We start from the raw sequence: 14,421 nt of genomic DNA, 5'->3' as shown, positions 1-14,421 counted from the left end.
TTAAACATCTCATGTTGAATATTTTATTAAGGAAAATATTTTATTAAGAAACAAATGAATACTGAGCTCTCTTATAAATTTTAATTCCTTTAAGATCATAAACGCTTCATTATTTCATAAACCACAATTTCATATTTTAATTCCTTCATGTCATGTTGCTAGATTTAAACTGTTGTTCTAACATCTGGAAAAATCCCAAATCTGTAATTGCCATGGCTCCCACAAGTATCTTGGACTCTAATAAAAAAATAAACTATTCATATTGGCCTTTCCTAAGTACATTAATCAGATAAGTTGAATTACTGAAGCAAATGAATAATAATTAATTTGTCAGTCACAGCTTGTATTACATATTTCAGAAGTAACTTCAAGTTGAATGAGCAGTATTAAAAGCAAGTGTGAATGTAAGACACAATAACACGCCGAATAAATACTAATTCAGAAGTCAAACAACAAAAATCAGCATTATACCTAGAAAATTTTCACAGGACTAGTTTCGATGGTTTTACCGAACCATCATCTTCAGCTGCAAAACCGCCGCTTGGGCGGTTTTGCAGCTGAAGAAGCTTGCAGCTTTCTCAGTTCTGAGAAATTTCTCAGAACTGAATTTGAAGCACCTTAATTTATTTAACTTTCTCATAATCCTGAACATCACCATCAGATTTGTTTTTAGTATTAGTTTTGCAACATCGGAGGGCAGAAAATTAACAAGATAGACTACCCAGTTTGAAATTAGTACCTTCAAAAGGGTTGGTTACCTCTCAAACAAGTCCAGAAATAAACTCCTATCAATTATTTTATGATCAGGCGGTTTTGCAGCTGAAGATGATGGTTCGGTAAAACCATCGAAACTAGTCCTGTGAAAATTTTGTAGGTATAACGCTGATTTTTGTTGTTTGACTTCTGAATAAGTGTGAATGTAGTTTGTTGACACTAAACTTATTTTTCTGAAAGTTAACCTTTTCACTTGAAGAGACTTATTTTTCATTTATTGAACCTATTCCGTTAACTATAATCAGCAAAAACAGAAAAATAAATGACAGGATCTACCATTTCCTGCTTTGCAATTTCCTGCTTTGCAAAATTTTAAATCTCAACAGTAAACTAAATTTGTTAAGCCTTATTTAAAGAGTGAATATATGGGACATATATGTCTCAGCTCCCAGGAAAAGTAACTGAATTTTGGAGTTTATTGTACAGAAAGAAAATAAGAAAGTTAACTAATAATAAATCAGCAAAATGTCTTAACTTGAAAAATGCTATTCCTTAACCATGAGAAATGAAATAACACCATAAAAATAAACTGGTTACAGCAATAAAAATAAGAAGCAGATTTGCTTTCTCACATGGATGTTACAGAAGCACCGATTTATTAACTTGACAATTCAACTGCACTTACAGAAACATATGAAACTAAAGCAAGATGTAGAAAAAAATTAATCTGAGAAGACTTAAAGTGCAGTAGACCATTGTGAAAGACTATCATTTAAACAATTCTAAAGCAGGCAATTTGACCAGGCAACAGCAAGTGTTTGCAGTTATAATACTCCATTCTCTAGTTGTGAGCATCTGTCCTGTACATATATGTATTAAGACTAGATTACAAATTCCTTATGAATGTGAACATGAATTCCAAATGTGTTAAATTTTGCCTTTCTGGTTGCTTGGTTGATTTGAAAACATCATCACTAAAGCTAAATTTCTGATTATGATTCTCATGTTAACACTACTCCTGATTTTATATAATTCCAGTAAGTAACCTGTAAAACTTTTCATACCACCTCTTTTTTTAAACTTGAAAGGTTACTAACGTTTTTATTTCATACTTGTCTAACTTTTTAATACAGATCTAATTTGCCCTGAAGCTGAAATGGATTGTTCACTTGCTTCAGTGATCCAAAAAGTATTCTTTATAATCTGGAGGGGCATTATCACTTAATCTGCCATAACTACTCAAATGTCGTGACTTTTGATTCTTGAAGCCACCCATTGAAATAGTTTTGTATGTCAAATTAAAAGTCTTGCCAAGTGTTTTCTGGACTTTCCATGTGTTAGGTAAACAATTGCCAAAATTTCTCAGAACTGAATTTGAAGCACCTTAATTTATTTAACTTTCTCATAATCCTGAACATCACCATCAGATTTTTTTAGTATTAGTTTTGCAACATCGGAGGGCAGAAAACCAACAAGATAGACTACCCAGTTTGAAATTAGTACCTTCAAAAGGGTTGGTTACCTCTCAAACAAGTCCAGAAATAAACTCCTATCAATTATTTTATGATCAAAATTTGGAAGTAACTTTTTTTAAGTAAAACATTTCTGTGTTTGTAGACTGCACTGTGTTAAGGATAATACTAAATTGTAATTTTAATTTCTCGAGTTTAACTAACCATTCATTTCTTCTTCTTTGTCAGCATGCTGTTCTAGTTCTTTCCTATTATTTATGATGTGGTTCAGGGATTCTTTTATAAACTCTGTGTCATATGTGGGATTGTTGATTATCACATCTCTCATTTCAAAGACCTTACAATTTTCTTCTATCACTGCATCAGTATCTCTGAAATTCAACCGAATCCTGTTTCTTCGCTTTTGCTAAAGCCATGCGTAAATGCCAACATGTATAGGGTTTAAAATATTTTTATATGGATTTAGTACACATCAAATTTAAATATTCAAAAGCAAAACAGTAACTCATTTTACATCACTTTTGCTTGATTGCTTAAAATAACATATAAAATACATAGTATCATTCTCAGAACATAAACTGTCATAGAATATTTTCAGTAATTTGCATTTGTGGAAAAATATAGTGATTTTAGACTATATGTTTCTATATCTCTTCTGTTGTCAATAGATTCAAAACAAAATTAAGATTTGTTTAACTCTTTTAAAAGAGCATGTCTTTAAGACATTCCTTCGGGATGCATGAGAGTGAAAAGGAATCGTCCCACAGGACGGCAGTTTTGCATCGCTAAGCCTAACTTTAAGGGGGAAAAATCACAAAAAAGTCTTAATATCATTATTTTTGGTACTATTTTATATTATTACTTAAACTATCATATGTTAAAATTAGCATTTAATTATCTTTTTTCTTTACAGAAAATTGTCTACTTTGAAAAATAATTTTTGGAAACGCTATACAAGTTATTCCAAAGTTTTAATTGACAAATTAAATTAATAAATTTAAAAATTAATTAAAAAAAGACAAGGAAAAGTAATAAAATCTTTTATCTAAAATGGAAGGCAGGCACTCGATGTGCTCAGTCTCTGACTAAAGGTCCATATTAGAATCACTAGAAATATCACTCTCTAACTATTAAGGAAATGAATCATCATTCTAATACCACTAATTGGTTCATGTGCTATGTGAGTATAGACTTCCTTTGATAAATAATGCTTGCTTGCCGTAATAAACTTTATCTGTTTGTTTCTTAGCACTCGGTGTGCTCAGTCTCAGACAAAAGTTTCATAATAGAATCACTAGAAATATCGCTGTATATCTGTTTAAAAAATGAATTATTACTCTCATCCATGTAACTAATTGGCTCATTTACCATGCGAGTATATCCTTCTTCTGATAAATAATGCTTGCTTGCATAATAAACTGAAGTTAACGGAATAAAAAGGAAAGTACTTTAAATTTAAGAGATAAAAGCAATGTAAAACATTATGCAACCCCTCGTGTGGTAACCCTAAAAGACTTTGCATGTTACCAAAAAAGAATGAATAAAAAGGATTCAAAGGGATATCAGAAACGTGAGTTTTTATATCACGTGCAAATTGAAGAATCGAGCTCTGTTTGTCTACATTACTCTTCCCCTCCGCACTAACAACAGCTGACACCAAAGTTAGGCAGAATGTGATAAGACTGTAGCTCAGAATCCTGAAACTATATTCAGTGGAAAAATAATGGACACAGCACACTATCTAGTGGTCTTTAAAAAAAATGCTTCAGCTTAAAATGCATATAGGTGTCAGCTACCTCTCATGCTCATTCTCCAGTGATGCATGGGTGGGATGCCTGGCTGTGAGAGATGTTCCTACAAAGTACTTATAATGGACACTTGTGCAGAAAGGTTTAAAATGCATTTATTATATTTTACATTTATTTTCACTGCTTCATATTGAAATTTGGGTAGAACAAAATACTAGTTCTAGAACTTAAAATGACATAATCATTCAAATATTATTTATTTAGATTGTTAAAATAATGAGTTCTGTCACAAAATTCCACATTTAATTGCAGTAATATTTGCTTAACTGACTTATGATTACAACTTTTCCTTTAGTATATGTAGAATACACTGCCGAACCAAAACATTATGACCATCCCCACATTTTTCAATGAACTCTTATGGATGAGGTGGAGAACACGGGATTAAGTGGGAATGGTACTTATCTGCTGCTGGAGAAGGTAAGGAATCATTCTCGCACTTTTGCGGGTGATGGGAAAGGCTGCTGATCTAAGTGAATTTGATAGAAGGCAAATTAGGGCTTAATTTCTAAAAATAGAAGTGCCAGACCGTTATGGAGGACTGTGAGGAACAAAGGAAAAAATAAATAAAATTAAGTAATTAACCCCATCACGCCGACTGTCACGTCTACGTGCCAGCAACGAACACACTCACTTCCCGGCCGACACGCAGGCGTGCCAGAGCATTTTCCCGTTCATTCTGACTGTCACGTATTTGTGCCAGTGTCCTGGAACGTTTTAAAAACTATAATTTCTGCCACAAGATGGCACTGTATGTCCATATGGTTTCAGATACATGTACATTAGACCTTCTACTCAAAATGAGAGAAGCGTGACTCACATACACGTGTTTTTGATTATATAAACAAAAGGGGGAATAAATCTTTTCAAATGGCATGCTTTATGACGTCTCTTTAAATTCGCACGTGGTAGTTGTTTATTGTAGAGAATTTTTATTTTCGCTAAAGCGTTGGGTATTTTGGTTTGCAGTTCAGTATTTAGAAAATAATTAGATCTTGTTAGATGTAAATTCTTTCTGTTTCTACTGTTGCAATGTCGAAGCATCGAAAATGTTTAACAGAGCATGAAATAGCAGAAATGATGCAAAATATTTCAGATATTGATTCTGAAACAGATTCTGATAGTAGAGATAGTGATACTACGATATATTCTGATCATAAAGAATCTGGCGAATCTAAACGTCGGCATACAGATGTCCGAAATGTCCTCATCATCATAAATCCTTAATTAATTAATGTCCTCATCATCAATGTCATTATTACGAGTGCAAGGAATGTAATGTAGGATTGTGTAGATCCCTGTTTCCAAATTTTTTCATACGAAAAGAGAATTTTAAGTAATATATTTAGTTTTCAGATGTATAATGTTAAAAGTCATATAATGGTGAGTAATGAAAATAAAATGTGTAAAATATGCATTTAAACAAGAAATAAGGTAATTAAAGTATATAGTATAAAAATATCTATAAAGCATAAGCCGTTTAAGTACTCTATAGAGCATTATTAAACAATGCATTGATACTTTGGAAATTTCATGGATTTAGGCTTAATAGCAAAAAAGCCCTTGGCCCTGGACAGACGCTCGCATAAGACACTGCCGGCCTCCACGATAAGCGCGTGTTTGCACTAGCCGACGCGAAGGGGTTAAGTTTTAAAAAAATGTAAAGAGATAAACAGAAATATTTATCTTAAATGGTTAAACAAAAAAAGTATCGGACCTTGTCTTATTTGGGGCACTTGCTAGAATTAAAATTCCACTCCAAAGCTAAGAAGCAGCTCAGCCAATCTCCGTCTGAATTTAAGCCCTGATTATATGATTAATGTACTATTTTGAAGGATGACAGATACAAAAACCAATCTTTTTTTGCAGAACACCAATGAAAAAATATAAAACGATTAAAGCGTCACTAGGGAGAATAGTGAGAATTCTAGAATGATATCAGGATATGGAAGTAAATTTTAACAGAAAAGTGTAGCTTTGAAAATCAAGAGGGAAGAGTCCAAGATTTCCTGATCAGGATGCTCTGTCGATATAATTCTAGCCTTTAAGCAGAAATTTTCCCCGAATATGATTCGGAATATGATAAGACTCTTCTGGTACAAGTGACAGTAGTGGTCCTTGCATTTGGTTACATCATTCAAAAAGTCTGCAGGAGCTCTGAAGTAGGAGTCATTAGAGGGGCACTTGCATTCCCTTTAGTACTTTCAGGAATGAGAAATTTATTCATTTTTATAAATTCATTGACCATGCTGGAGAATAAGCCTATTGACATGTGGTTGGAGACTTTTCTTTCCTTAAAAATCATACTTTCTGTCCAAGGTTTGATTCTGGGGAAAAGATAGGCCAGCATTCAGAAGTTATAGTCAATTTTTAAGGCATGTATTTATTATTTAAATAAAATTTGACTGCTGAAATTGTGGTTCACTTACATAAAAAAGTGCCAGAGCCCTTTTATATAAGGGCTGTGATGCACTCTAAAATTGTGATTTATATCAAAAACTGTGAAGTACCAGAGACGAGCTCCGGTGTAATTTAAGCTCTGGGGCAGATTGTAATGGCTCAAAGACTCGGAACGAGTATGTCTGAAACTGCGCGACTGCTAGGTTGTTTACAATCTGATGTTGTTATTATTTCTGCAAAGTGGATAATGACAGTGAAACCAGCAGTAGATGCTAATATTTTAGACTGTCGTCATCGGTCAGCATCATCAAAGAGGAAGGACGCTGGAGACTGTCCTACATGGTACAGCAAAATTGGTGCCAGACAGTTGTTCAGCTGACAATCTAGTACAATTATGCAGTTTCGGAAGAAGTATCTCTGACCTCAAGGATGGTGGGCATATATATATCATCAAAGAGAAAAGACGCTGGAGAATGTCCCATTTGGTACAGCAAAATCGGTGCCAGACATTGGCTCAGCTGACAGCCCAATACAGTTGTGCAGTTTGGTAACAAGTTATTTCCGAAACATTACAACTGGTAGTTTGTTTATGATCTTGATGTTATTAATATTCATGCAAAGTGGGTATTGACAGCGAAACCAGCAGTAGGTGCCAGGATGTTAGACATACATGCATCACCAAACAAAAAGGACGCTGGAGACTGTTCTGCTTGGTACAGTGAAATTGGTGCCAGACAATGGCTTAGTTGACAGCCTAGTACAGTGGAGGTCTTAGAGCAAATGTTTCAGAACACACAGCTCAGCAGACACTGTTGGATAAGGGACTGCACAACAGACTTCTCTCTCATGTGCCTCTGCTGACCAAGTGTGATTGACAACTATGCCTAGAGTAGACCCAGAAACATTGAGACTAGACTATGGATGAGTGGAAGATATTTACTTGGTTAAATTAATCATGATTTCTCATTTATCGCACCGATAGTCGTGTAAGGGTACGCCATCTTCAAGGCAAACAGTTGCTTCTCCCCCCCCCGTACAGCAAGTCATACACAGGCTGATGGTGGCAGTATTGTGTTTTGTGGAATGTTCTAATGGGCGGCTCTGAGACCCTTAGTTGTGGTAGAACAGACCATGAAAGTTGCAGACTATTTGAACATAACTGCAGATCAGTTGGACTTTTACTTGGCATCCATCTCTCCAACTGGAAATGAAGTCTTCCAGTAGGATGATGCCCCATGTCAGAAGGCTTGGATTGTGTTGGAGTGGTTCAAGGAACATAAGTTAATAATCCATTTAATGTCCTGCTCACCTAACTCGCCTGATTTTAACCTGATTCTGCATATTTGGGATGTCATGGAGCAGAAGCTCAAAGCTCAAACACCACCATGTCAGAATATCTCAACTTTGTATGACCACTGCTTAGACATTTGGTACAACCTGTCTTTAGTCATTTACCAAGAACTTGTGACATTCATGCCAAAGTGATTTGCAGCTGTTTTGCAGGCCAAAGGTCACACAATGCATTATTCAGTAGTTTTAGCTTTTAAGTATATATAAGAATACAGCAGTACTTCATAATTTAACTTTCGGCACTAAATGAACTGTTATGCAACAAAAGTCATACAATATGATCAAGGTGATCACACTTCAGTAAAAGAATTCAAATTCAACAGAACATGTAAATAATCTGGCTCATCAGCAAAATCAAATTATGTCAAGGTGTTAACTTTTTCTTTAATTCCAAATTTATTTAACTAAAAATTATCAAAGTTTACTTATCTTGTACATATCCATGGATTGGCCATTATCATCACTTGATAAGGGCCAATCAAAGATCCATATGCATTTCAAACAGATGTTCTTCCACGTAGTTCAGGTTTTCTGGCCCATTAATTTTTATAACATTTTCCTTCTTATAACCCTTAAGAAAAGAAGACATCTCGGGGCCTGTAGTTAAGATAATAAGGTAGGATAGACATCTTTTATTAGCAAAACTGCACACAAATGTAAAAGTGAGAGATTTGATGCTGCACTGTTCATGAATTGTCCATTTCTAACAGAATGTTTATTTGGTCACACAGCGTATAGCAAAAAAGAAAGTTTTTTGGGTGAATCACGCATCACATAACCAAGAACAGAGATGATCTATTTGAATAATGAGTCACAGCATTCGTTCCACAATAAAATATTTTTAAAAATTACACTGCGTAAAAAAAGGGAGGACACTTTTATATCTCTTGTTCTACTGTACTGATTAATGAAATTCAAATTGCGTTTTTCATGTTTTGAAAGCACGACTTAGGATATATATTAGATTTATTATATCATTGTTCTAATATACGTATTTTGACACAAAATCAGACTTTTTCTGAAATGACATGCCACTATTTTTCCCTGTTTCTATTCTATGACCCAAGTTATGCTTAAATATTAAATTTTGTGAAATTAATGCACAAAATGTATGGAGGAATTAAAAAATTTATCTTGGCACATTTTTTTCAGTTTGCGCCAAGAAAAATTTACTTCGCGAACTTCTCAATTTATAGCAACCTATTTTCCTTTCCTTTTTTTCATTGTACATGAGCGGGGTAAAAAGTCATTGTTCATAGTTCCAAATAATTTTAACAAACTGCGTAAACCACATTTGGCATTATTATTTATCACTTATAATAAATATGCCAAATTTCAAAATGTGCCAATATGCAATTCATGTATATCTTAGGAAACTTTGAATAGAAAAACTAATTTTTTACAGGTATGCTTAGAAATACATTTACTTTAAGATGATGGTAAAAAATTTATGAAAATAATTTTAAAATACAAATTTTAAAAATAAATCATAAAAAATGGGCAAATTTTATTTGAAATGAACCTAAATTTTGAAACGAAGAATAAAATAAGTTTAACAAAAAATTAGATATTAATAAATATATACCAAATTCAATTAATATTGAGGAGTTAAAATTTTGAGAGCTTTTTTTTTTTTAAATTACTTGTGCAATTTTTACAATGTTTGGCATAATTTGAAACATAGAATCGAAATATGGAAAAAAGTTGGCATGTCATTTCAGAAAAAAATCCGATTTTGTGTTAAAATACCTGTATTAGAATAATGCTATATATAAATCTAATATATATCCTAGGTCGCACTTTCAAGAAATGAAAAATGCAAGTTGAATTTCGAAAATCGGCCCATTAGAACGGGAGATGTAGAACTGTCCCATTTTTAATTTTTGCTCGGTGTGTAGAGTCATTAGGTTTTTTTTTTTTTTTTTTTTTTTTTTTTGAAAGCAGACAAGATGAAAAATAGCAAACACCTTTGCCGGGAATCGAACCACAGACCTCTGGAATACTGGCCCGGCGTGCTACCGTTACACCACGAAGGCACGCTAGGGAAGTGGTAGAAATACCTTATATACTGCCCTTTTTAAAGGGCGATTAGGGTTTTAGGGGACCTAGTTGCCAAATCCTGGGTGCAGAGAATCATCATCCATAACCCTTTTAGTTCGGGCGCCACTTGTAGAGTCATTAGGTATTTTTTTAGGGGCGGAAAAGATGAAAAATATGCAACCGCCTCCACCGGGAATCGAACCACGGACCTCTGGAATACTGGCCTACGTGCTACCATTACACCACGAAGGCACACTAGGGAAGTAGGAGAAATACCTTATAGGTGTATATGTTGCTTTTAAATGCCTTATATTATTTTAGATAATATAAAGTAAATAAATGTAAGGTTAATTCAATGCTGTATAAATTCATAACAATTTCATTTTTGGCCTTGAATGTAATCTGAGAAAAGGAATATGATGACATGTGTAAACGTACCTTTCCTATGTTGTCTTGCATCATATTTCATTTTTCAAACTTTTTTCAGATGAACCAGCTATTGAAAATCTCAAAAGTTTATCTCCATCAAAAATTAATATTGAAATCCAGTGTCTAAGTCCTGAAAATGGAGGTTCTATACATCTCATGGAATGCTTTATGAGAGCTATGATTGAAGCAATGAAAACAAATAAGAATATTGAGCTTGTGCATTCGTATTTGGCACTCTTTTTCCAGGTAATGTTTTTATGGTAGAAATTTACTAGAAATAAGAAATACTAACTCTATTTTGTTATATTTTCTTAACAAACTTTCCATTAACACTTCACTGAATTGTTTGTTTATGATGCAACATATTGGATTTTGTTAAACTTCGGTCGAGGTTTTTTCTCACATTAAAATAAGATTTGTTATCTGTTTACAAGACTCATTCTCATTATTTAGTACACTGATAATCTTAGGGTTCATAGTGGTCCTTACAAGTGCTTATAAGTCCTTTTATATGAAAATAAAATATAAAGGCCCTAATAGGTGCTTACTTTTTCTTTAAAGCCCCCCCCCTTTTTTTTTTAATGAATGTGCATTTTTCTCCGCACCAAAGCTGAAAAAACAAGTTTTCTTCATTAGATGGAACTTCAGATGGTGAATCATACTCCCGGAAATAGCTTTTCCCCCTTTCTCTGCATTACGTAACCTTTGGTGCGGGCGAGAGTACAGACAGGTGGTGCACATCATTCTATTAGTCAAAGAATTGCGAAAGCAGTAGGAAATTCCGGGTGCATTCGGTATTCTTTTCCTCTCCACCTAAAAATACTACACACATTTGAATTTCTATCAAGATTTTAATAATTTGAATTGTCTTCTGCGTGGTCAGTTCATATTCGCGTTTATTATGATCATTATGCTTATATTATGAGCATATGTATGAGTATTTATAATAATATAGTTGCAGTAACTGCTGAAGTATAGATAAACTTCCAGAAATGGGTAAGTGTGTTTTAACAGAGATTAGCTTTCTAAGGAATAATATTCGGAATGGTTTAAAGGGAAAGTAATCGAATAGTCAAAATAATTTCTTTCTTTTTTTTTCCCCCAATACATTATACAGTACGGAGGTTGCGAGGTTCTTCCCTTTCTCTGCAAAATCGTGAATATTGAAACCGTTACAATTCGCTGCAAAACAAGCTCTCTCTCTCTTTTTTTTTTTTTTTTTTTCCCCCGTCATCTTTTCTGGATTGAATAAGATTAAAAGTTCTGCAATTTACCATCCCAAGCGGAGAATGATTCTATTCCGGAAATTTAACGCAGTCTGTTCAAAATTAGAATAAAAAAATCCCCCAGGTTAGTAAGTCTCTTTCTTTTCCTTTATTTAGTTCTTTATTGTCCGAATACCAGCAGCTGTTGACTCCGATTGTGAAATATCATGTAAGAAAGAATTACGACGCACGTATTATGCAATAACATTTGCGATATTTTGCAGAGATAATTAATTTTGATGTTCAGTGAGTCGGTTTATGAACACTTAAAAAAGTTTTACTATTTAGCCGAAAAATCTAAAGAACGGCTACAATCTACCCCCTTCTTTTTCCTAGTTAGCTCAACTCCGAAATATTCGGCAGTTTTCGAGTATGCAGGTTAGTTAAACTTTTACTGTTAAAGGATGACTGCATGAAGAAATTTTCCATCTTCTGATTTCAGAAGACGGGAAATTTCTCTTTTTTACCTAAATTAAAATTTCTCTTTTTTACTTAAATTACTTTGCTTGCAATATCTGTTAAGGGAAAACTGTTATACAATAAAAAGTTAGAGAATGTTTAGAATTTTGATTTAAGTTAAATTATTTAAATATTAATATGAGTGGAAAAATTAATTGTTTGTATTATTAGGTTCCAAGCGAATACAATAAATACGGCTTATTATTATTTATTTTCTCTATTTTGAACTAGAATTTCATCATTAAATCTTGTAATATGGCTTAGTTCTGCATAGTTTTTTTTTCTTTCATTGTAAATTAGTTCTGTAAATTGAACTTTTATTTAAAATTTAAAAAAATAGTTATTGTTTTCCATGGCTGAGGAATTGCTCATTCTCTCTTAATAAATACTGCATTTCTCATATTTTAAATTACAAGTCTAATTTTTCTTTTAAGGTTATGCAGTTGTGTATAATGTAATTAGGCAGGTGCTTATTTTTTTTCTTAAAATGTGCTTGAAAAGTGCTTATAGGTGGTTATTTTTTGAACTAAAATGTGGCTACAAACCTTGTAAAGTGATGAATAAATTTGAAATGTAATATGAAGGTGCATGAATTGAAAAACTGAAACCCTCTGATGTTGATAGAATTTAATTTAGATTTTTTATTTTGTCTATTTGCGCACGATGAATTAATGAACTGTAAAGTCACTTGAAGTGTAGAATAAAGGAGAAATTCATATTCTGTTAGTTTGTATGGAATATATGTGTCAAAGCTATATGTATGCATGTATGCATGACTTTCTTGAATTAAAATATAGTGTATTGGTGAAAATTCAGTGAAAATCTTGAGTTATTCAATTAAAAGAAAATGTTTTTATGCATAAGAAAGTGAAATTATCACATTTTTTTATTGTTATTTTATTTACAATTTTTATGTCAGTAATGCTGTAAAAATGATTTGATTATAAGTCTTATGTGTCTCTTTCCTGATAAAGCAGAATTTATGTGATATTTACATGTGACCGTCATAAATTGCCCAAGTTGATCTGTAAATAATTATGATTCTGAAATAAATAATTTAACTTGACTACTAAAATAAATAAGAAGTAATCTTTACATTGCAATTAATCACGGCCATTCATTTAAATTCTCAACTAAATAAAATACAAAAATTTGTATAATTTCTTTTTAGATACACCATGAAATAGTAGCAGCTGAGAAAAGTTTAACAGAATTAGCAGAAACATTGTGGAATATGAAAACATGGCAAGTACTACAAGAGAAAATACAGTTTTGCTTGTGTGTTGGAAATTATGCTAGAAGTGCTGTTCTTTGAAAATTGATTTGGTGTAGGCATTTCACATTTTCATCTAATGTATATAATCATAGAAATATGATGTATAAAAATTTATTTGTACTATTCATTTTTGTACATTAAATTATTTTTATTCATGTTAAAATTATTTTTAAAGTATGGTGACATGTTTATTATAATTCATTGCCCTATCAAATTGTTTGTGTGTGGGAGTGATTTCATTCGTGTTAGATTAATATTAAACTCTTTTTTAATCAGAATTCCATTTGGTGAAATGATGGAGAAAATTAATATTGAATCATTGCATCTAAAAATTTGTTACCATCCATCTCTTTGTCAAATAATTTTTTTCCTACATTTTCATTTTTAGAGCAAATAATTCATATGAAAAGAGGCTAGCATTTTGAGAATGTTATTCATAAAAATAAGGAGTTGTAAAATTGAGATGACTTTAAGGGAGCATTGTGAGAGGGGGAGGAAAACGATCGCTTATTGTTTTCAATAAATACAATATGTAAAATGTATTATAATGCATAATTTTGCTTATGATGAGAATTCAAATACCCATCAGAAGCCAGAGGAGAATGATCAAATTTTGTAATTTTTTTATACATATATATATATATATAATATGTAATAATAAATATATAGTCCATAGTCAATCCATAGTCAAAATAGTCCATAGTCCAATCCATAGTCAAAATTAAACTTAAATTTCTAACTGTATGTTCTTTTTCATTTTTAATGGGGATTGTCTCTTATTTGAAAGTACGTGGAATTAAATCCACAGCCCCGTAGTCAAGTTGTTTTTCCCGCCTTTTCTACACGTACAGTTATAGAATGTTCTGGAAATATTTAAAGTGAACTGGATTGGCTGATGAGGCTGACGTCATTTCTTGGAAGCTCCGCCTTTCCAGATGCTATAAAAGGACTCGCAAAGGAATATCGGAGGCTTTTTCTTAAATGTCACGATGCAGTAAACTTCATACAAAAAGTTATTAATAATTCTTTTTTTATTTACTATATCTGATTTTGTAACTGCTATTTCTCCTGACCAATAATAAATGGATCCTGTTTTTTAAATTTATCGTCTGATAATTTAAGCTACAACTACATCTATGATTCTTCACCGATCTATTTATTCTGGACAAAAGCTGGTACATCACATATATATATCCCCGCCCCCACTG

At 32.6% G+C, this 14,421-nt stretch overlaps 1 protein-coding gene across 3 annotated transcripts in view; it reads left to right on the top strand.

The window, feature by feature from the left end:
- Window positions 1-13,376, top strand: part of LOC118186323 (WD repeat-containing protein 36) — a 177,834-nt gene extending 164,458 nt beyond the window's left edge. For all 3 annotated transcript variants that reach the window (XM_035356406.2, XM_035356405.2, XM_035356407.2), the window contains 2 exons: window positions 10,272-10,459; window positions 13,109-13,376. In XM_035356406.2, coding sequence (XP_035212297.1) covers window positions 10,272-10,459; window positions 13,109-13,252 — 332 coding nt within the window. In that variant the 3' untranslated portion in view covers window positions 13,253-13,376. The remainder of the gene's footprint in view (window positions 1-10,271; window positions 10,460-13,108) is intronic.
- The last annotated feature ends 1,045 nt before the right edge of the window (window positions 13,377-14,421 follow it).

The sequence above is a fragment of the Stegodyphus dumicola genome, chromosome 4 (assembly GCF_044657685.1).
Source record: "Stegodyphus dumicola isolate Sdum_Otavi_A_Nest chromosome 4, ASM4465768v1".
In the NCBI taxonomy this organism is placed as follows: Eukaryota; Metazoa; Arthropoda; class Arachnida; order Araneae; family Eresidae; genus Stegodyphus; species Stegodyphus dumicola.
This window is presented reverse-complemented; position numbering and strand designations above follow the sequence as displayed.